Source organism: Plectropomus leopardus, chromosome 2, assembly GCF_026936395.1.
Source record: "Plectropomus leopardus strain MGB_pleo_1.0 chromosome 2, ASM2693639v1, whole genome shotgun sequence".
Lineage (NCBI taxonomy): Eukaryota > Metazoa > Chordata > Actinopteri > Perciformes > Serranidae > Plectropomus > Plectropomus leopardus.
The window spans coordinates 9,439,293-9,463,080 of NC_142177.1; the positions used below are offsets into that span (position 1 = coordinate 9,439,293).

Genomic DNA, 23,788 nt, shown 5'->3' on the forward strand with positions numbered 1-23,788 from the left:
GTATCTTTTTTTTACCGGCTCATGTGACTTAGATGCAAGTGCCCCGTGCGCCTCCTCCTCACTCGCACTGTGTCGCCGCCGTGTCCGGTTTGCTCCATCAGATGTCAGGTCATTATCACAGTGCAGAGAGCGCAATATTAAGCTTTTTCCAGGTGACGGGACGGAGGCTTTGGTGCGTTTGGATGTCTTTGCTCCGCGCAGAGGACGCAGCGTAGGAGCATTTGCTAAACGCCGCTGAGCCGGACGAAACGAGATTTTCGTTTTCTTGGGAGGCAAACGAGGCTACAGGAGTTTTTAATTTTTACTGTCATCCGTCAATTTCCGGACTCACTTGACTCATAACGGATTTAACAGAACCGAGAGAGGCTGCGCGCATTTTGGTGCCTATTGTGCGCATATAGAATTGATTTAAAAAGTGATCCGAGCAGTTTTTTTTTTAACAAAATGAATTAAAACGTGTTGCGTTTCTGATCGTGTTTCACATATGACCTAGTGAGTTACAGGACACCACTGAGCATCATCTGCAGCATTTTCGGGCAGTTTCCCGCGGTCGCCCTGCAGTTTGCCTGTGTTCAGGATCATCTCCGCGTCGTGTATAACATGTGCACATGCACTGCTGGTCATGCTATTGCATCCCGGTTTGAATCACCTTGACGGCAGATCAATTGATGTAGCATTGGTGGAAGGAGACTTGGAGGTTGTGCCGAGGTTGAGTTACTTGAATCGGACTTCATCCCTCTCCTGGTTGGCTGTGCTTTTTTTTTTTATTTCCTCCAAGATACTGGCTTGTTGGATCTATATCCGCCTGTGGATTTCTACTGATTTATTTCTGATTTATTTCCAGGTCTGTACCCTTTGTCGTTGTCTCCATGAATTTTGCACAAACTGTCTGATTTTGTCTTTGATAGCCTGAACTGTGACTTGACTGTCAAAATGTTGTGTCAAACAGCATGGCAACGAGCCAATCGGAGAGGGGAAAAATGTATCTGTTGTAGGAGAGAGATGCAGCTGATAATGTTATTACAACCTTACTATTTAAACAGCGAGTCAGAGCCCCAGAGGTTGAATAATTTCTAGTCTGGACTTTCTCACGGCACTTTGGACAGTTTGGAATGCTTAATTATCAGTTAAAGGGTGTAGGACATGAACACTGTGGCCTGTTACATAAGACAGACATGGGACAGGTGACAATTTTTTCTAAAAGGTTTGAATTTTCCTCAAATCCAAAAAGTGAGCAGGTGGATGGATATGTCACAGAAAATAAATGAAATAACATAACAACATGATTATGCAATATACTGAACCCATCCACCCCCCCCCACATTATGGGCTGGTTGATTTGGAGAAAATCAAATATCATAATCTTTTTTGACCAAATACCTCAATATTGATATTGTGATGAAATTTGTAGGATTGATTATCGGTGCTTTCACAAAATATAGACTGAATGGGAAAAGGCAAATAGTAGAACAGGTAAAACAGTCTGTTAAGTTCAGAAAATTACATCCCCATTCTGCAATGTAGCCATGTAGCCTTTTAAAACAGGGAAAGAAGGCACTTACGATATTATGATAAATCAAATATATTTGGTCTCATATTACTTACTTTATCAGTACTTTAGATCAATGATAAGTACATGGCAGAAGTTAACTCGAACCAAACAGACGTAAGTGATAGATGTATGTGACAGTGCAGAGTCTAGTGTTGCATATTCAATATAAGAACTTCATGAGAAGTTATATGTATATCAAGGCCTCTTGCTGTGTTTTGTATTGTTTTTATTTGGTTGGCATTAAGATTGTTTGGCTCCTTGTCCTTTTGCACAGATCAGGTTCTGTAGCATGTAATAGGCTTGTGTGACGGTGGGTGCTGGTAGCCACTTTACCACTATTTTATATGTATTGTCGATGAGAGCAGTTTGGACTCAATCAGAGAGACATCCAAGCTAAAGTAACGTGTTCAAAGCTGCTGCAGACCTAAATGTCTTTTCACAGGGAGACCAGCAATGCTACATTCACATCACATTCATTCATTCTTAATATCATCACCAGAACTCCAAATGCTGCATTTTGCAATGGTTAGATACAAAGAGAATGTCCTGAGAAAGAAATCTGTGAAGGGAAAAGTCAGGCAGATGACTTTCTGGTGGGATTAAGAGTCCATCATTTCTGAGCAATAACACACAAACAGCAACATGTCACATTTCCTTGTTGTTGGGGTCACAAAGGTGAGCGCAGAAGGGACTTCAGTGCTGTTTCTTGTTTGTGCTGGGTACCTGAGTCTAGCTCTCAGGGATCCAGGATCAGTGCTTTAGTCATTAAGGTTGATGGAGAGAGCAGAAATAGTGCCTACTGGCCCACGTTCCAAATGTGTGCACTTTTTCAGCTTTATTTTGCTTTGTTTGCGTTCCCTGGCAGAACTAGAAAATTCCATCTGCAAGGCTTTAAGAAACACTGGCACTGAGGAGGGATGCAAAACAACTGGTCTGATATATCAATATGTTAACCAGTTTAACCACAACCCTTTGTTTTCCATAAAATCACACTGATAATTAAAAAAAAATAGACATTATATTAAAATGTGTTTCTTCTTTTTTTCATTTCATTTCATCCATGACTTTCCTCTTAGATCAGCACCTTATGCCCACTCTTCTTTACGTTCTCTCTCTGTGTCCCTCTCTCCCTCTCAGAGCTGGATGTCTGGGATGGAAAACAAATAAAGAGGAAATAGCTGCAGGATGAAAACATGGCCGCACCCCTTATTGCACCCCCAGGACCTGACAGCTTCAAGAAATTCACCCCGGAGTCGCTCGCTAACATCGAGAAGCGCATCAATGACGAGAAGAACAAGAAGCCACCCAAGCCCAGATCGGACAGTAGTCACCGCGACACGTCCGACGAGAATGAACCCAAGCCCAACAGTGACCTGGAGGCTGGGAAGAGCCTGCCGTTCATCTACGGCGATGTTCCTGATGGAATGTCGGGCACACCGCTGGAGGATTTGGATCCATACTACCTAAACACGAAAGTGAGTTTGTCACACAAGCCAAATGCTCCACCCACTTTTCCACCCAAATACTCAAATGAAGGAGAATTTGCTTTAGGTAGTTTAAGGTTTACAGATAGTGAGATGTAATATTATCAGCTGTTGAGTTGAACCTTTAAATGAGCTTGGTCTTTGTTTTTTTTCTCATGTGTAATTGCCTTGTATACTAAACTTACACATGAAATTCACTGTCATTACAGATTCAGGTTTCATAGCAATTAATTCAGAGTGTAAGTTATTGTATTTGCTACTGAGATCAGCATATAATAATAGCAAAGATGACCTTGAGACATTTAAGAGCTTTTGAGCACTTTTTAGTCGCTGCTGCAGGGGCCTAGAGACAGTCGCTGCATTATTAAATCATACAGGGCCTGTGATTTTTTTTTAGTAAACCTGTACAAACGAAGCAGAGGCAGAGGGACGTAGTGGCTCTGCTCCTGCAACACTGCAGGGTTGTTGTGAAATGCAGTGCTGTGGCAGTGGTGGTTCTCAAAGGTTTCTGCAGTGTTGATTATGATCTGTGTTAATGCACGGTAAAGATGATGCAACAGCAGGAGGAGAGGACATATAAACCGTGATGTTTATGTGCCATCGATACTACAGCTAATTCAATTCTATTGTGACAAAATATACTTTCAGATCACTGGTGCTATGTCCCAGCATGCACTGGGGCAGTGTAATTATCATTGTTATCATCATTTTATCTGTATTGCTGCAATATTATGTGATATATTGCTTTTTACAGCAATGAAATGACAAAAATAAACCAAAAAGAAAATAAATTGGAAAAGGCAAAATAAGTTAAATAGGATCCCCTCAATTAGTTTAGATAATTTAGTCGGTTGTACCTGTGCATTTAAAAACTGTAATATACTTATGACAGGTCAAGCATATTCAGAGTTTTCTGTACTCCCTCTCTTTACTAGAACATTTTTTCCCATTTCATGTCATGTTGTCCTACTTTGTTGTGATTTTGAGCAATTCATTTTTGAGTGATTGCCTTTGCAATTTTTTAAGGAAATTTATATTCAGATTTATTTTTTGACTGAGCAGATAAAAACAATGATCTATCTAACAGAATTATTGCATTTATGACTGTGGGACAGTTTTTAGCCAGAACCCGCTATATTATACTTCAAAGTGTAAGTTTAAAAAAATGTTCAGTGGCAAAGTTTGACCTGTTGGCCCAAACTTGCAACTTTCAGAGAGAGAGTGAAAATAAGCCCCACCCACACTGGAGGGGAAAATAATTGCATCTTTGTCACTTTGGTCTGCTCACAAACAACTGAGAAATGCCCAAAAGCTGCTGTGTGGTGGGATACACGACCAACAAGGTAAAGAACTAAGAGCTAAGTTTTTATAACCAAAAACACTAAGTGTTTAAGAAGACAAATGTGGATAATACATTGGGAAGTACATTCATAAAACTTATTATTATTACTTAAGTTGCAGTTGCTGATTTGTCCGGACAGACTTTAGAGGTTGACACTTTCTAAGCTAATGTCTGGTTTTGATCTTTGTTATTTTGAATTATGATTTTACCTGGCGATTCAGTCGTCATAAATAATAAAGTAATTCACTTCACACATTCAGTGGGATAATTTCTCCAAGATAAGCAAGGTAAGGAGAAATCACACATGCTGTTTTGTATGGACTGTTTCTAAAAACAATTCCATTTCTCTGAAGGGCTTCCCATATGTTAACAGCCCTAAGTTCATCCAGAGTACTTGATTTTGGATATCTTCTGAGGTGTCTGAATAATACTGGAATACTGGAATCTCAACCAAGCCTTCAATGCATCTTTAAAATAGGGAGAGATTCACTAATATTACTTTAAACAGCCATTCACAGTGGTGAGATTTTAGCTGATAAAAGGGGAAGAGTGAGCTGTCAAGGACCAAGTATCAGAAGATGCGTTTTGACTTGTAATCCAGAGACTTTTATGGCAAATATAATTCATCCAGGATGCTTGTTGGGATAAATTCATTGTTGCGATGGGTTTTAGATTTAATCCATCATTATCATGTAAGTTATATATGTATTGTCCTTTAATCTCACCAGGTTTATTATTCCAAAGGAATTTAAATTGTTTTTGTTCAAAACAACAACAACAACAACATTTTATGCGACTGATGCGCAATTATTGAAACTCTCATCCTTGACCAATTTTACCTAGGAATAACATTAAGACGCTATCTCCCTGCAAATATGAGACAAATACACATACATGATTATTTGTTTCTGTGACCTATGCATTCCTGGTACACTGATCACATGTCGTCACTGGGGGCGCTACACTTGTGGCCTTCTGTTACGGTAACTAATGACTTCTGTTTATCAGATAAACATGAACCTTTTTTTCTGGCATCAACAATGAAATGAAGAAGCAACACCTTTTTAAAAGTAATTGCACAATTGTATAAGTTTGCCACTTAAAAAAACACAGTAAAATATTTGAAATTTTATTTTGTATCTGTCCTTATATTGAACATTATGACCTTAAACCTGAGCTAAATTATGTCTCCAGCAGGTTTTAGTTAAACCTGAGACACAGTGATTAAACTACACCAGTGCAGTTTAAATTGCTGCTTCTTAGAGTAAAGGAGTGGGGTTTAAATGATCATGTGACTTGACAGACATCTCAGATTTGAACCCATCCCACACCTTAAACCACAGCTAAGCTTATGACAGAGCAACATTGTATGTGTATTTTGAAAAATTTCCTGCAACATGGCAATCTGTGTTATTTCTCTCAACCTTTTTATATGCGGCAACCCTGTTTTTATCAGACCTAATCTTCCAGTGTTTTCCATATTTCAAATTCGTTTTTTCACAGTGTTATTGGGAGATTTAAGAGAGATAAGCACATCCAAAAATCACATCTCAAAATGTTATTACATAACAGCGTTGAAGGTCAAATCAGTGTTATTATTCAAGATCATATTGCGATTGCTCACCTCAGACATGTCACACAGTCAGATATTTTTTTCAGGTGCCATAAACCCCAATCATGCTATTTTCTTTCCAAATTATGCATTTTATTAGTCAGAGACTTCAAGGCATGTAAGGCCTCAGTCCCACGCCACTCAAACTCTAGCTTGGCTGTACCCTTACATTATAGCTCTGCACTAGCGAAAGAAGACTGACGAGTGAAGGCAGAAGACGGCAGGAGAGGACAGGAAGTGGAGAGAAAAGGGCAGGAGTATGCTGTAATGTCTCCAGCTGTGCAGACATGTGGAGTAGCCAGTCTCCTGTGTGGTGGCAGTGATAATGTGTAAGAGAATCTGCGGCCTGTACAGCAGCGAGAAGCCCAGTCAGCAGGACTGGCAATCTCAGCCAGCAGCACTCCCACGAAGGGCGGATGAAAATATCAAATGTATGTGCCTTTTGTGAGCTATTGATCCAAAGCCCTGGTTCTGTGGTGGCCACAGGGAGAGATGCATTCTTGTCTTATTATTCTTCCAGCCTTTAAAGTCATCTGTGCAAGCAACTTACTACCACCCATATCCATGTTTGTTGTTAGGCGGCAGCCTCTAGCAACCATAATAATTATGACAGGAGCAAAGAAGAAACTCAGGGAAGTCTAACCCTAACCCCCTAACCATAAACAAAGGACTTTCACCCAGGAGACTGGTGTTAGTGTCCTGTGTAAAACCAAAAGTAAGTGTAACAAACGTATTAAGTTTAACCCAAACCATGATCATTTTCCTTAACCTAAACATGTAATTTTTGTTGTGTTAACTGCAGCTGCTTCACATCATTAACCACAGGCTGAAAAGTAAGACTGTATGTGCGCCAACAGGCAATATTGGACAGTCGTATATGCTGTTCTTGGGACTCATTGGCAACAAACCTATTCTGTAGTTTTAGGTATGAGGATGCATTGTGATTTGAGCAAAACAGATTGGCTTCCAAGGCTCTATGTACAAACACTTAGATGAAATCTCATTCAGATGAGTAAACACAGTAAATTATGATAAAGAGTCTCAAAGTTTTACATCATATTTTTAGTGTATAAATGCTGCCTTTTTGCACAAAGCTTCAAAGCACTATTTTTTATACTTCATGTAAGCAACAATGCAATTAACCGGACATGACATCCATCACAATGTTAAACCGCCTCTCTTCCTCAATTAGGGTATGGTAGTATTGATAAATCATTTGTTTTAAAAAAGTTTTTTTTTATCATAAAGTCAGTCATATATATTATATAAATTTACATAACCTAATTGTTCAGAACCTTGGAATCCCAAATGGAATCCCAATTTATATTTTTTGCTAATGGTTTTTGGCAAGAGTTGTGAAATATGATATAATAATATAATTTGAAATATATTAGCAGTTTGACAGGGTCACCCTCAAAACAAAAAAAGAGGTCATTTATGAAGTGAATGTTATTTCCAAATGATTTTAGCCAGTATTAAGTGCCATTGGAGAGATTATTCCTTTCGCTGTTACAATATCCCAGTGGCATGATTGTTGGATAATTAATGATTTCTGCAGGTACACTTGAGGATGTTATGCCAACATGCCTAATGAGTGTTAAGGGCCATCCACAAGAAAAAGGGTAACTATCAGAATAACTAAAAATATATTATTTTAAAAATCCTTCTATCTCAAGTGGATGACTGAGTCCACCACCAGTGATGGGAATATAACATCTGGGTAAACACCTTCATTTTAGATTAGATTAGAGTTTTGCCTGTTTCTGTCTAAGCAGCACTTGAATATTGTTCAAAATTAGTCGGCACCAAATGAGAAAGAGATTTTCTTTAAAAAGTAACCAGTGTCACACCCTCACCGACACACCAGGCAAAAAAAACAAAAACAAAAACAAAACACACACACACACACACACACACACACACACACACACACAGAGGTATACTCGTCAACTGCAGAGCCCTGTACACTGGCCTACAGGCAATAGGAAAGGAGTTTGTTGCCTAGTTTTAGTGGTTTTCCCGTGTTTTAAAATACCACCTACATGCACAAATGTTTTGGTGGAAAAGGGCATAATTGTTCTCAGTGTGAACAGCCCTTCAGGGTGAGATCCATTAGGATACGAATGTGCTTCCCCCAATAATTATCAAAAAATGTTTTGGATTTTAAAGAAATATATTCATGACCTTGGAAGGTAGTTGAGCTCAGCCCTACTTACCATTTCCCCCCGTTGCTACTTGCAGTATTGCAGTGGAAAAAATCTCCTGCGGCCTAAAAAGCATCTTCCCCATAGAACACTGCTCTAAAGGAGACATCTGTAAACAAGGTCAATTTTGACTCTTCCTGTTTGCAAAATTTCGATCAGTGGAGGTTTTATGTTTGTAAAGCTTGCCTCAAGCTAAGAAAAGGGATTCAGAAATCTGTGACATCATCAGAATAAGAGGGAGAGACACCACTGCGCATAAATAAAGTAAACCCGGAAGCTAGAAACTTAATTGGCATATGCGTTAGACTAGCAAATCTCATCGGACTTTATAGGTGCCATCTTAAGGTCCTGTACCCGGATCTAGTCAATGGTGGATGAAGTACCTGAAAGCTATAGAAAAGTTCAGATTTCTTAACAGAAAATGTTTTTGTGAAAACTTAAAGTCACATATTAAAATATTACTCAAGTAAAGGTCTAAAAGTATCTGATATTTACTGTGCTTAAGTATCAAAAGGAATTTTATAATATTTAATGTACTTAAGTATTGAGATTAAAGGTACAAGTAAATTATATTAACAACAAAACAAGCGGTCAGAATCCTGAGAATTAATTCAAGTTTTATTTCTTCATAACATGCACCACCTTAAAAATGGAACGTGCATTACACTTGAACAAAAACTGGTCTTTTTTTTACAACTTAAAGGATTTAAAGAACCAAATACACTTTCCCTTCCCTCCCATTCTGTCGTTCATCCATCTGTCCCTCCCTCTCTCCCTATTTTGTAGTAACTAACTAAAATGCTTAGGGAAAATATAGTGGAGTAAAAGTAAAAATTGACACAAGTTAAGTACAGATTCTCCCAAAAGATACTTAAGTACTGTAAGAAATGATTATTACTTTGTCACATTACACCCCTGGATCTAATAATACATCCATGTTATACACCCATCACGGCCAAAGCCCTTTATTTTCTGGCTTCCAAGCAGCTCCACTGGTGCAGTCATGGTGCCTTGCTAAAGGGCAAGCTTTTAGGGAATTTCCAAAGGCAGGCATTGGGTTGTGGGCATTTAGACTGCTAGATAGTTCATCTATAGGCTACTACTTAACACAAACATGTGTATCAATACAGCCTCTGACTTCTCCTCATACAGCTAAGTCTAGATCTGCTAACTCATCATACCTATCTGTGTGCTGTGTCAGCAAGTTCAATAAGCTTCACAGGTTAAGACCTCATCTCCCCTCTCCATTTTACTATCATTCACATCAATCATTTTCCTATTCCACTAATGCGTTTGTCCTTTATCACACCTGAGGAAGTGCCTCTATTCATGGTTAGAGTCCATTCTCGCTCCGCTGTTCCTGTCCTCACCTTTCCAGGCTGCTCGTCTCCTCTACTCGACCGACGGTCATCCTATCGCTCACCATTGCACTGTATGTCAATGAGTGTGTCTAAGTGTGTGTGTGTGTGTGTGTGTGTGTGTGTGTTACCGTCAGCTGCAGGAAACCTGATCACAGCACTCATGCATCAAAGAGAGGAAGAGGGGGCAGTGGCGAGGAAGAGAAATGCAGCGTTGCAGTTCTTGTTTTCCCCTGTGATGGGGAGAGGACTGCCTGGGCTTTTCAAATGTCTGATGTGATTAGGCAACGTTAAAGCTGCCGTGGTCGTACAGGAAGAGCAGGACGGGCTGGATGGAGGGCATACTGCTGTTTTAGCTTGCACGTGCACACATCTGTGTTTACGTGTGTGTGTGTGTGTGTGTGTGTGTGTGTGTGGGAGGGGGGGTTCGATATACATGCAGTTGAGATGATTCAGCTTGAATTGCTTTGCTGCACAGTATAGGCATAAAGAACAGCTTTCAGGTTGATGCAGAGGTTTCACTCTCCTCACTGAGGCATTTTGGTGAGCGTCTTATAACAGGAGTGTGCAGCAGACCAGTCATTCCCGTTTGGGCTTCTGCAGCGACTACTGAGCGCACAAAGGGAACTCATGGCTAAAGCAGCAACCTCCGAGTCTCAGCATGTAGCAATGTACACACCATTACATTATGTCCCACCATGTCTGTGTGTATGTCTCCTTCCATTACTCTCCGTTTTCCCCTTTCCCATACGCTGCCTCCTTGCCAGCATTCTTTTTTTTTTTTTCAGGGTGTAGTAAATTAGAGAGAGAGCCAGGCTTTAGTGCTGTCTGAGTCCTCCGTCTCTGATGACACAGCATCCTCCTGTACTGGGCTGAGTGAGGAAGGGATGGGGTGGTGGTGGTGGGGGCGAGGGGGAAGTTGAGTGTGCTTCCACTGCTAGCCAGGGTGGTATAAAGAAGGAGGGTGGGGTAAGGAGGGGGAAAGTGGGGTTTTGCAGCACAGCACACAGGTAAAGAAGTGGGGTGACGCATTTTTTTCATATGGTATAATATGCAGGGAAATGAGTTTGCAGTCATTCACTGTTTGATGAGACATTACTGCAGTGAGCTCAGTCAGAAGCACATATTTGAGGATATGATGCTAATTGATAATAGATTATAGTTCCTTATGAGATTTAAGCTTTTTTTATTACAAAGTTTCACCATGCTCACTGTGAAAGTGAATGTACTGTTGATATTTTTTGCTCCTCTGCAAATTGAATCAAGATGCACTTAGTCAATACCAGGTGCTCGTTACAGAACGGGCTAAAATCCAGCTGATAGTGTATGTGTGCCATGTTCTCTTTCCAGTCTGCTCATGAAACCTCAAAAAGTCTGCAGTATGTTACTGTTTATGAAGGTCATTTAGGGCCCCAGCAAACAATTATTCAAATTCTTTCAATTGATGAATTGTTTATCTTATATAATAATGATTAATGCAGTTTCCCTAAGCTCTAGATGATGTTTTGAAACCCTGAGGTACTTGATTTGCAATGATATCAAACATGGAAAAGAGGCAGGAAACAGCACATTTTGGGCCTTTTTAGGGATGTCCTAGTCTTATCTCAAAGATTGGTATATTTTTGTAAAAACTGATAAATTAAAAAACAAAAAACAGGGTACAGCTTGGGTGCAGGGATTTAATTGTCATTGCATTGCAGAGCTTTTGAACTATTAAGCATAGGCTATACATTGGATGCATTTGAATAACTTTGAAGTCATTTCAGTGCACTGAGCAGCTTTACTATCTGAGAAAATGGAAGTATCGAATCAGGACTCTGTATCGGCAGATATTCAATATTAAATGACTCGTATCAGGATGAGGACCAAAAAAAAAGAAATCCCTATTTATATCTTAAATGATGAATTTTGTTGGATTACACGTCTAATGATTATTTTTATTAATAATTTTGTTGCTAAGTTTATTGCCAACTTCTGACAGGTCTACAGTCCAAATCTACAGTCAGTTTTGTGTAGTAACAGAGCAGTCAGTGTCAGGCTGGGGGTCCTGGGATGATTAAGAGGAGCACAACTCCCCCTCCCCGTGATTTAGTCTCTATTGTTTCCCTGCTTGGATCTCACCCAGCTCTCTCTCTTTATTTCTCTGTCTCCCCCTCCTCATCTCAGTCTCAGTTTCTCTCTCTCCCTCTCTGCTGCATGCCTACCCAGTCCTCCTCCTCCTCCTCCTCCTCCTCCTCCTCCCCCCTCCGTCTACCCATCCATCTCAGGTTTGGCTCTCTCCCCTCTGCAGATCTCTGGCTTTCTGTTCTGCATCACTCCCCCTCCACCCCCTCATCTCTCTCTCTCTCTGTCTCTCTCTTCAGTTCTCTTTGCTGCTGTCCCATACCCCTGCAAGCCCCTCTCCATATCCCTGCTCCACTATTCCTCCTCCTCCTCCTCCTCACTCTCACACACACACACCCACACCCCCACACACACACACACACACACACACACACACACACACACACACACACACACACACACACAGGAACACACACACTGTCCTTGCAGCTGCATTCTGCCTCCTGATTCTTGCATATGTGCCTTTTTCTTGTACGCTCTGTGGAGAATTAGGAACATTTCACCAGCTTTGCAGCAAATAAGTCCTTTTAACAGTGAAGCTGAGGCTGCTGAGTTGTGTGTTTATGCATGTATGCATATGCCCAAGTAGGTGTGGATGTATATTTAATCATGTAATTATGTAGGCAGATCAATGTTTTAGTGATTTGTGTGTGTATGTGTAAGACTTTACCATGCATTGTGTTACATAGCCAGTGTTTTAGGATCCATACTGCCTGTCCACCACCTTAGTCACTCTATGTTTATCCATGTGAACAGATGTAGTGCACTAAGCCTACTACTGCACTACACGGTTGATATGTTGTTTCCATTTGTAGTGGAGAGCAAAACCTTCAATCCAATGATGACAAATTCAGCGTCTCCAATTCACTTTCTGTCAACCTACTTTACAGAGTTTGTGGAAATTAATTAAACTGAGGAGATGAGTGATTAATCAGTCAATGAATGACTGCTGAAACAATCAAGAATATATCAAGCACAGTGGTGCTACATCTGTTACCTATATATTTTCATTTGTCCAGTTGACTGTAGCCACCTCCTATTCTACTGTTCCTCCTGTGCAGAGCTATACCTCAAAGACAACACCAGTAACAGACTGCTCACATGAATAATCTATGACCACATAGTTTTGCCCATATTCCTAAATTATTATATATTGTAGAATTGATTTGTTGTATAGTTTGTTTATTGTAGTTGTAGAGTCTGGTACGGAGGATTTCTACATCCTGTACCAGAACATTTTCATTAAATTTCATTAAACTGATTTAAATTTTTAAAAAGTGAGACATTAGAGTATGTTGGCAGGAGATTTTATTTTTCTGCTCGGTGTAGGCAGTGGTGTAATAGTAGATGATAAGTTGAGTATATTATAGGTAGTTGGGTATATATATTCCAATAGTTATTTGACTGATACTTGAGTAAACGGACAGAAAAAGAGGTGGACATACCCGGTAAACTTGAGTATATACCCTCCACTCAACCACAGGGTGTAGGCATCAGTAGGCTACGACTCTTTTTATCGACATAAGAATGGTTTAGTCTTTGCTTTGTGCCCTGCATGTAGTCTTATCCTCTTTATTTCCTCCAGTAAGGCCTTTTATATTATACAGAGTTATTCTGTTTAGTCATATATATTTTTGGCATCATTACATTTTAGTCCATTTATGATTTAAATAATTAACTTATGTTCATTGTGTTTAAATTGTGCTGTAAACATATCCCATCACAATGGAAGCTTTCATAGAAAATCATAGATTTTATAACCTTTAGTGATTGATCAGATATCGATCAATGTGGCACAGTCAATTAAGGAAATTGCCTGACATTTGCATCCTTTATTGTAATCGTGCCAGGTTGGGAAGTTTGCATCAACAGCAGATTTTTCTGTCTCCAAATCGACACTGTTCACTGAGTAACTGAAATCTCTTTATAGTTGGATTGTGAATTTCTGTAAGAATTTCTGAATATCAGGACGTCCGATGGCTCAGTGGATAAAGCAGGCGCTCCATATATGAAGACAGTGTCCTTGCCGCAGCAGTCGCGGGTTTGATTCCAGCTCGCGGCCCTTTGCTACATGTCATCCCCTCTCTCTCCCCCTTTCATGCTATCAATCTTCTGTCCTATTTAATAAAGCCAAAAATGCACCAAATAAAAGAATTTCTGAATATCCTTATGCCGTTTTGAGGATGACCTACACAAAGCTCAGACTTAACAATAACAATAAGATGTTTGTCTCTTCAAATTTTCTCATCAAGTTTCCAAAACCCTCTCCAAATCCATGGAATTTATTATGTTTTACATTCATGAACATATGGCACATAGCTCTGCATGCTGGGCATCGGTAAACTGTTAATGAGACATTGCTCATTCTGTAACCTCTCCTCCCATCCACACACTGTGTTTGCTTAGTCAGCAACACACTTGAGTTGACCTCTAAGAGAAAGATTTACCCTTTGAACATGACTGTAGGTCTTGTGTGTTCGTGTTTGATTCTTTTCTCCATGTGAGAGGATATTTGAAGGAGTGCAGATGCACTATAGGCAAAAAAGGAACAGGAGAGGGGAAGGGAGGGAGAGAGGAGTCTTCTGATGCAGAGAACACATTTTGTCTTTCCCCAGACTGTGGACGCTATTTTTAATTTAATTAGATTTCAGGACACCACTTGTCTCAGGACACTTCTGGTCGCCTCCCTGTTTCTTCCCAGTGTTTCCCATGGTGTGATCCATGAACTCATGATGTGTGTGTTTGCTAGTTGCTGGTACCATATACATACTAATGACCAAATGCCTCTAATATACACGTATAGGAATTGTCACATATTGTTATCGTCATCACTGTGAGTGCAGTGAATATTACCTGAATGTAAGTGCAAGTAATAAAGAGCTGAGGTTGAATACATGTAATCTTGTGCACACTATTTTTAAAACTTTATTTGTAAATTGAAATTTAGTTTTGATATTTTTGTCCAGTTTACAGAAGCTGTAGACTGCATTTACACAATTAGTAAGTTTCGTTTTTTTTTCATCCTTTCTGGTTAATTTCACAACCTTGAGTTACATTTTGATATTGTTTTAACAATATTAAAGCCCTTTATGGTGATCTAAATCGAGATAAGGGGGAAAAGTAGCCCTCAATCATGCCCTAGGTTGTCTTACATCATACTACTACTTTTAAAATGATTAATTCATACAAATACAAGTAAAGTACTTTAAACTGGCCAAACCTGGATCTGTCATCCACCAAACTCCAAGACACACAGACTCAGAGTATCTTTATCATACCATTATTATACAGCTTATTAGGAAGAGATTTGTGCATTCTTGTCACCTGTGATGAAGTGTATATTGCAGACATTCCTCAGCCGGTATGATATAAAACTGGATACTTAAATGTGTTTTGTCAGTTGTATATCCAGTCCTCCAGCAGCTCTTTGACATGTTAAATTGTTGATTTAATGGCAAAAACAATCTTAATTTGCTGCTTTTTCAAGTAGTTTTCTGCACTGCTGCAAACAGCAGTACAAGTGATCTTTCCCCACATCATTGGTCCTGAAGCAACAACAGGCCAGGAGTTGACTTTGAGAATACTTTGACATGTTGTATGGCTGGCTCGCCTATGTTGAAAAGGAAAGCAAAGTTTGAAGATGGTTAAAAGATGTGGCGGGGGGACTGTCACAGTCTTCACATTAAAGACACATCTTAAGATGTTAACTAAGTAGCTAAGTACATCAAGAGCAGTTAATATCAGATCACGTATGTCAGTCAGCTTTTCTTTCTCCTTATTTCTGTGGTAACCCTAAATGGAAAAGGACAGACAGGTTGGTTGCTGACATATTTTCAAGATGTCTTGAATTATAGTTAGCCAGCAAAGATCAGGGCTAACAGTCCTTTTACGCATATTATCTCTGTAAAGCTACATGCTGCTTTGAAGTCACTTTGTACAGTAAAGAGAGACTAGGTCACCAAATAGTCTTTAGTCAGTAATAAGATAAGTAAAAGATACTTTACAGATCCCCAGAAGGGGAAAAGGAGACGCACTGATCGTCTCGGTATGCAAAGCATGTGTGTCTTTTCCCTTTTTTGTCAAGACCATAAGCTTTAGTTTGTGCGGTTATGCCTTGTTCATAAAAGCCAACGCCATGAACTAATCCCTCCATTGCATGTTGTAGTCTTTGCTGTAGGCTTCTTGAAGTGGCATCCCGCTAAATGGAACCACCGTTGCCATGTTTCTTTTTGTAAAGCTTGTCCGACCTAGCAACAGTAACATCGGGGTGGAGGTGCGACTTTGGATCGATCAATGTTTATGTCTTCATTGTTCTTCAACGCTGGTTACACACACACAACATGCTGTGTTTTCTGTAAATACTGACAGGCAGCACTGTCAGTGGTGTCATAAATACACATGAGGGGATGTGGTGAAGAAGGAAAAAAACCTTGCCGTGTACGCATTCATAACTCACAGATTCTCATCCAAACCACACATTTGTAAAGTCTCCCAGTAGTCCATTTGTTTGTAAATAATGCTCATACCTTTCAGTCAGACCCCACATTATCCAAAACTGGGCACAAACATCCACAAACCACACACAGGTACACACACAAACAAACACATGCTGCTGAAACACACACATTGCTGCCTCACCCCAGTGCACAGCCCCACTTGGCCCAGTGCTGTTTATGGGTGGGGAGTGGTTGTTGAGAGCCTCAGAGTCAGCAGATCTGCCCCTGATCGATGACAGCATTTGCGGTTCTCTTCCAGTAAGAGCTTTAAACTTGGGGCGAAGAGAGTCGTTTGGCCACAAAGAGGGGAGAGCCTCTCATGCACCTGTCTGCTGACTGTCGTAGTGAAAAGCTCGCCAGGACAGAGGCTCGGTCTGATGTAACCTGGGCAGAGGTGTTAACTGTAACGCTGGCTCTCGGGTGACTGGCCACAGAGGGCGTGATGTCAGCAGAGTAAAACACAGCCTGGTGTCCTTGTCCTACTGACTACGTGCCCTTTTCTATACCTTTGTCTTTTCACTATACTGTGTTTATCCCGTGTGCTTTAGGACATTACATTGTTCACAGGGTAAAGATTTCAAAATGAGTAAAGTAACAACACTGTGAGCACTCTTCAAAATGCTGTGCTCAGATCAGCCCTGTAGTCAGAGTGGAAGCCAATGCAGTGCTGCCCCATGACTCAGAGGTGAGCTCAGGACTCACATCAGCTACTCAGTCAAGCTATAGTCATTTTTTTCCTTTTTCTTTTTTTAAAGTAAGATAGCGCAAAAAAAGTCTTGTAGACCATGTGCTGAACAGTATGTGTCATATCATTTGTTCTGGAAATGTTCTAACTCTTTTGTTGTCTCTTTCTTTGTCTCTCTCTCTCTCTCCACAGACATTTATAGTCATCAACAAAGGGAAAACAATCTTCCGCTTCAGTGCCACGCCCTCCTTGTACATCTTAAGCCCTTTTAATTTATTTAGGCGAATAGCTATTAAGATTTTGATACATTCATATCCTTTCAAGTGATTCCTTTTTTTGTGCTTTACGGTGAATGAATGCACGTTTTAGTTTTAGTCTAGTTTTGAAACATGTTGGGTTTTTCTGCTGATGTCACAAGTCGTCAGTAGAAAGTCAGGAAAACTGATTCACTGCCAACTTTAAATCAGTGTTCCTTGAGCTTTACATCAATACTTAAGTTGGATTTCAGTCCTTGAATTATAATGTATGGGGTGTTATGGCTAGAACTTTCCTTAACTCGTATCTTCCCACGTTATTCAGCATGATCATCATGTGTACGATTTTGACCAACTGTATATTCATGACATTTAGTGACCCCCCAGAGTGGTCCAAACAAGTAGAGTAAGTACAAGTCCATAGTTCTTAGGGCTGGGTATCAGTAATTTATACATTTAGGTATCGAAACAGTACCCTTAAAAGTGATACAAATAATGATATAGTACCTTTTTTGTACCTTTCTTTTTGGTCGATGCCTTTAAGGTATCAAGCAAAGTAATTGAAGCTTCTCCAGTAAAATGATACCTGTATTTGATCCTTGTTGTACACAGATCTAGACAAAAAAAAGACTCTTTGTATATTTCTGGTTTTGCTTACAGCCAATCACTGCAAATATAATGCAACCTGTGATTGGCCCATTACGGGTGGTGTGATGAAGTTGTATTTGACAGAGATGCCACCAAAACATTAAAGTTTGGTGGCATTTTAAACATCTGAATGCTTCTATTCACATGATGGGTATTGAATGAAGTTGTAAAAACAAGGTATCAAAGAAAACATTTTTATCAAGTTATATACTGGTAATCACATTTTAAAAAAAAATACCCAGCCCTAATATTTTCCCAAAGCAATCATATCCTAGTTTCATGGACCTGCCATTGTTTTACTCTCTTCTCTCTTTGTTTTTAAGGTATACCTTCACAGGTATCTATACGTTTGAGTCGCTCACAAAAATTGTTGCCCGAGGCTTCGCTATAGATGGGTTCACCTTTCTCCGAGACCCATGGAACTGGCTGGATTTCATGGTCATCTCAATGGCGTAAGTATTAAAACTCACAATTATTAAAAAGAAAAAAAGTAAAAGCTACATATAGCAACTACTATCAAGTGTAACAAAACACCACAAAGGGGATTCCAGCAGAATAACAATATGCACGCTGGCTCACTGGTATGGCTTATAAGACATCCCAAACAAATATTTAAATTTTGGTGCAAAAATGTAAACATTTTAGAATTAGAATTTGAGAATTAACTTAAAGATGTCATCATTGTTTGGGTATCATAACACACATCTGTCAGGCTTTAAAACTTTTAACAACAAACAGCAGTTTTTGCAGTCAGCTGGAGTGGTTTCTAAAAATGAACAATATAGTGGTTATTTTATATATTTATTGATGGGCCTTTGCCGAACTTGAAAATAGAAGTAAGAAATCCATATGAACAAAAAGCCCCAAAAACCTGAAAAAAAATAAAAGTCAGCAAATGTAGCCATTACCTTGAACAAACTGTGTTATGGCAATTTTCTGTCCAAACTTTACTCTACTAGTATAGGGCAAAAATATTTTAGGCAGTCTTTTTTAAATTTCATACTTTATACACTTGGAAAAACTTTGTGATATCTGTTTAGTAGTTACTAAGTTTGGGTCTCAAAAAACACATTATAATCTGTATGTAAATATAATTCAGGGCCAGTATGTTTGGTTCATATCACCTTCACTGTGGCCATGGATTTGTTTCCCTGCTGCTGTTTGCAGGCTTGTAAAGACTAGACTGAGTTCTGCATGTTGGCTCTCCTAACTGGTTATTAAAGTAATACTGTATCCACAAAATAATCATTTTTTGTATCATTTACTCACCCTGTGTTATTTAGAATTTACAAAGAAAACTTTTTTTTTCCACATGCCTCCACAGTGAGCAGAAAATCCAAAAACAAGTAAAAGAAGGCTGCTTTTAACAACAGCAATACTATATCAAACAATGTATTTACACTAACCTTACTGTTTAAAGGAGTTCTGCATAAACAGTCTCACACAAGCATGAGTTGTAGGCCTGGGCATATCAGTAGAAAGCACAAGCAAAGCTCAAATGCACGCACTGGCACAGGCGGTTGTTTGAGAGTTTATCAAGACTTCAATTCATTTTGAATGTTCTCAGTTTTTGGATTCTCCATTCATTTTGGATAAATGCAGGAATCTTTTTTTTAACAAATCACACATAACACAGGGTGAGCACTTGATATACAAACGATCAATTTGAGGGTGAAGTATTCCTTTAAGACTTGAGAGATTTTGGAGTGGCCGAAAAATGTTCCATGGCACTTTTAAGTGTTTTCTTTTTTTAATGATTTGTGGTTCAGATGAAAGTAGAATTTAGCTAAAACAGGTTCTAAAGAAAACTGCCCACAGCACCTTCATCTACATCAGTCCATATTGCCACGCTGATAATGCCCATTAAAATATTGTGTCAATAACAGTCTAATCTTTCTTTCCTCTGTTTGGGATGGCTGCTGAATAATTGTATCTGATCCACCTTGCAGGTATATAACAGAGTTTGTAAACCTAGGCAATGTGTCAGCTCTGCGTACGTTCAGGGTTCTGAGGGCTTTGAAAACAATATCAGTTATCCCAGGTAAGACAGTCCAGGTGTTTGTGTTTGCGGGTGGGCGAGTCCCGGGGTTGATGTTAGGTGTGGTTTTGTTTCAGTCCCCTCTTCCTCTTCCTCTTCCTCCTGCGCTCTCTTCCCACTGGTCGGACAGGCGCTCTCTCTCTCACCGTGGTGTCCCTTCCTGGTCCTCGATGGTGGTGCTGGTGTCGTGCTCTTGCGCGTACATGCGTGTGTGTGTGTGTGTGTGTGTGTGTGTGTGTTGTAGTTATCGTGTTTGTTGTTGTGTGTCATGGGGTTCTGTTCTGTGTGTCATCCTACCTTGTTACAGATATATAACAGAGTTTGTGGACCTTGGGAATGTGTCGGCGCTGAGAACGTTCAGGGTTCTCCGAGCTTTGAAAACAATTTCTGTCATTCCAGGTGAGACTCCCATTTAAACACTAAGGCTGAGTTTATCTATTATCTGTCTTTATTTCTATAACTTTTATGTTTTTTTTTCTTTTTAAAAAGAGGATGTTTTAGAGTTTCTTCTTTTTTCTTTGTTTTAAGTTTGTTTTATGACAATCAAAAATGGTAGCAATACATTTTTGATAGGCTTAGCAGTCTATTGGCAGTCTTGTGGGCTCATGTGTCCCCTATGGACAGCTGGGCTTATGCAGCAAATCATGTACATTTTTTACCTCAAATGAAAAAAGAAATTAATGTCCAAAACAATGTGAAAATATAGGAAAATAATGAAGATGCTTTTTCCAAGGACTTTTAGGATGCTATTTTGAGGGAAGAAAACAACATAATGTAGTTTAAATCTGTGACCTCTTTGCACATCTGGTATGTGTTCAGTTTTATTTCATACATTGATCCAAATTTGATATTACATTAATTATATTACATACATTGATTCGCAATCTATTACACTGCCTTCTTGTTTCTAAAGACTTTGATTCCCTAAGACTGCCAAGCCTAATTTGATAACACATTAATGCTGCATGAAGCTTTGAGACACATGCTTTTACGAGTTTGGCTTTAAAAGAGCTTTTCTTTTGGGTTTTGTTCTCTTTTAGTTGTAAGAGTTATTTGACTCAGGCTTCAGATTTTTTTGTCTTTTTTTTCTTTTTGAAGATCTTTGTCCATCCTGGGAGTTAAAGGGGAATATTAACAGTAAATAAATACCATCAATAAGCAAATTTTCTGCATATGTGTTGGATCCAATATGACCTTTTCTCCTTAGAGAACACACAGTAATGCTTGTCTATACATTAACATACATCACTTAAAATGCTTGAATTATAATATGACAATGACACATATAATACATAAGTATTTCAGCACATAAACACGTGCCCATATACCATACATGCACACACACAACACACTGTTCCATGTACAGTAAGCTCAGCCTTCAGCACATAGTGCTCACTCGGCTCTGCTCTGGGCTACTGCGGCCCGAGGGCTCGCCCAGCGCTGCAAGAGTGGGAGAAAAGGGTGCCTGGGATGGGAACGGTTCTTCGGTTAAGGCAAGGTCACCATCACGGTTTACAGACAAGGTGATGCTGACACCGAATCAATTCCTTCAGCCTTGGCGTTTAAATGACCTGCATGCCACCTCTCATCGCCCCCTCCCTCCCCTTCAGCTACCGTCTCTTCCTCGCCTGTCCTTTCTTTCCCCTCTCCACCTCCTGCTTCTTTGACTGAGCGCTGTTTGCTGTTTGTGGTGCTGCTGCGTTCAGTTGATTTGTTGGATGCTACATATGAATTAACTGCAGCTAGTCAGGGATGTTCCCATAGATGGACACAAGGAGGGAAGGGATGATACAATTTCTCCTCTCCACATGGACCCTAAATCCTGTTGTAGTGCTGTCTGTTCTTTCTCAATGGGAACTGTTTACTTACATGGGATAGTTACTGTAAAAGGGTGAAAATGAAAATGTGTCCCTCTGATGGTAACATCACATACAGCTGCAGTGTTTGTTGTGGTGTTCAGTGTTTTATAAAAAATGGAATGTGACCTTTATGTCTGTGGTTCCACTTAAATGCCCCATCATCAGTTTGCTGTTATTACATACAAGATTGTCACGTATTTGATTTGATTGAATGTTTCTAGTATTATCATGTTTTTGATAAAGATAGAAATCTGCAGTAAAGACATCGACCCACCTAATGTTTGAATTCGAGGGACACTGCAAAAGTATTATCATAATATTCACATCTGCTCAGGTGATAACAAGCTGCCAGTTAGAGTTTGGATACATTTTGAAGTGACTTAATGCACATTCTATGCACATTATTTCATCCAGACATATGCTACCTTTTGTAGAAGACTTACGGAGTGAGTTTTTTCTAAAATAAAATGCTCACATATTTGTAGTTGGGGCATTCAGCTACAGGCATAAAGTCTCTGAAAGCTTGGCTTCAAAGCCTACCGAATTTTCAACTAAAAATAGTTATGACTTAATAAGTGACAATTGAATTAAACATGAGCAAACTATCCAGCAACTGTCATCAGACTGAGAGCCAGATGTTGCTAAATCCTGATTGGTGGAGGGATTAATGTAACATTATGTTTTCCAACTCAGCCCCCTTTAAACCAGTTAGAATAGTTGAGACAAAAACAAAAATATTGACATTTCTGGAGTGGGATAACCAAAACGGTTGCAATGTTGGCAGAAAACTATGCATTTATGTACAACCTGAACATTTATAATGATAAGCTGATTGAAGGAAAAAGGTTATTAGGGCCTTTAACAGGACAGTATACCCTGAAATAAAATTACATATTTTCTAACATTACAGCTTAGCTGAGGAGAACGTCATTAATGTTTACATCTCGCATTGTCACAAGTACAAGCCTCTAATCCATGAGTAGATGCTTGCTACCTTCCATACGGTTATACTGTCGTTGGGTGTAGTTTGGTAGAAAGAAAATAGTTCCTACATGAAACTGGTCTCAACAAGGTCTGTGGATTATCTTGAGTAACCGGGTCAGGATTAATAGAAAGAGACATGTTTTTTTTTTCAAATGTACATTGTGGTACTTTGAAAACCACAAGCCGAATGCCATCTAATTCCATTATATTGGAGAGAAGGCAGACATCTCTCCAGCCGATATCTCCAACACTCTGCAACTCGCTTCAAAACAATCTAGAATGTTAAATAGCACTGTGGGTAACAGGAAAAACAAGTAGTTTTGATTTTGGGGTGAACTGTTCCTTTAAGTCATTGGTCAAGTAATTTAATACCCACGTAGCTAGCAACTATCTAAATAATTAATTTAAAAGACAACAGCCTGAACTACAAATTTCGATCCAGGCAGGAATGACAGGAAAAAGAACAAGAAGCACTGTCTACACACAGGTTTTATACTCTAGAGGATGCACATGACACACCGAGTCAATTTCTGCTGTTGAGGCTTGGCAGCGTGGGTGTAGGTGCCTGAGAAATAATTCTGATGCCTGCCAAGTTTAGATTTATGTAAGAGGTTGCCCAGCACAGGGTTAAACACAGGATTAGATATACATTACCTAACCTAAGTTTTTCCATGCTTGACTTGAGTCAGCTCTGAATTGCAGCTAAAAAAAAATACAAACTCAGCTTGTGCACTCTTGCAGTGCCAAAAGTTGCAATTCTTTTTATTTGTGTCTATCTGTGTGTTTGTGTGTGTGCGTGTGTGCATTTGCATTTGTACGCTGGCTTGCGTGTGTTTCTGAGTTTGTCTGTTTTTCATGTATGTGCATGTGTGCACATTTGTGTGTGTGTGCGCGTGTGTGTTTATTGTATATTAATCGGCAGGCCTGAAGACCATTGTGGGTGCTCTGATCCAGTCTGTGAAGAAGCTGTCGGATGTGATGATCCTGACCGTCTTCTGTCTCAGCGTGTTTGCTCTGATTGGACTGCAGCTCTTTATGGGGAACCTGCGGCAGAAGTGTGTAATCTGGCCCATCAACATGACTGAGCAGTACCTGGCAAATGGCAGCAGGGGCTTTGACTGGGGCGAATACATCATGAATGACAGTGA

At 39.6% G+C, this 23,788-nt stretch overlaps 1 protein-coding gene across 5 annotated transcripts in view; it reads left to right on the forward strand.

The window, feature by feature from the left end:
- scn8ab (sodium channel, voltage gated, type VIII, alpha subunit b) overlaps positions 1-23,788 on the forward strand; it is a 68,770-nt gene that overhangs the window by 3,364 nt on the left and 41,618 nt on the right. For 3 of the 5 annotated variants that reach the window (XM_088084156.1, XM_088084149.1, XM_088084157.1), the window contains exons 2-7: positions 2,690-3,027; positions 17,050-17,167; positions 17,427-17,517; positions 18,083-18,211; positions 20,105-20,196; positions 23,563-23,784. In XM_088084156.1, coding sequence (XP_087940282.1) covers positions 2,746-3,027; positions 17,050-17,167; positions 17,427-17,517; positions 18,083-18,211; positions 20,105-20,196; positions 23,563-23,784 — 934 coding nt within the window. In that variant the 5' untranslated portion in view covers positions 2,690-2,745. Of the gene's footprint in view, positions 1-2,689; positions 3,028-17,049; positions 17,168-17,426; positions 17,518-18,082; positions 18,212-19,708; positions 19,801-20,104; positions 20,197-23,562; positions 23,785-23,788 lie in introns of all 5 variants that reach the window. The other 2 variants (XM_088084154.1, XM_088084159.1) reach the window with 1 other exon arrangement.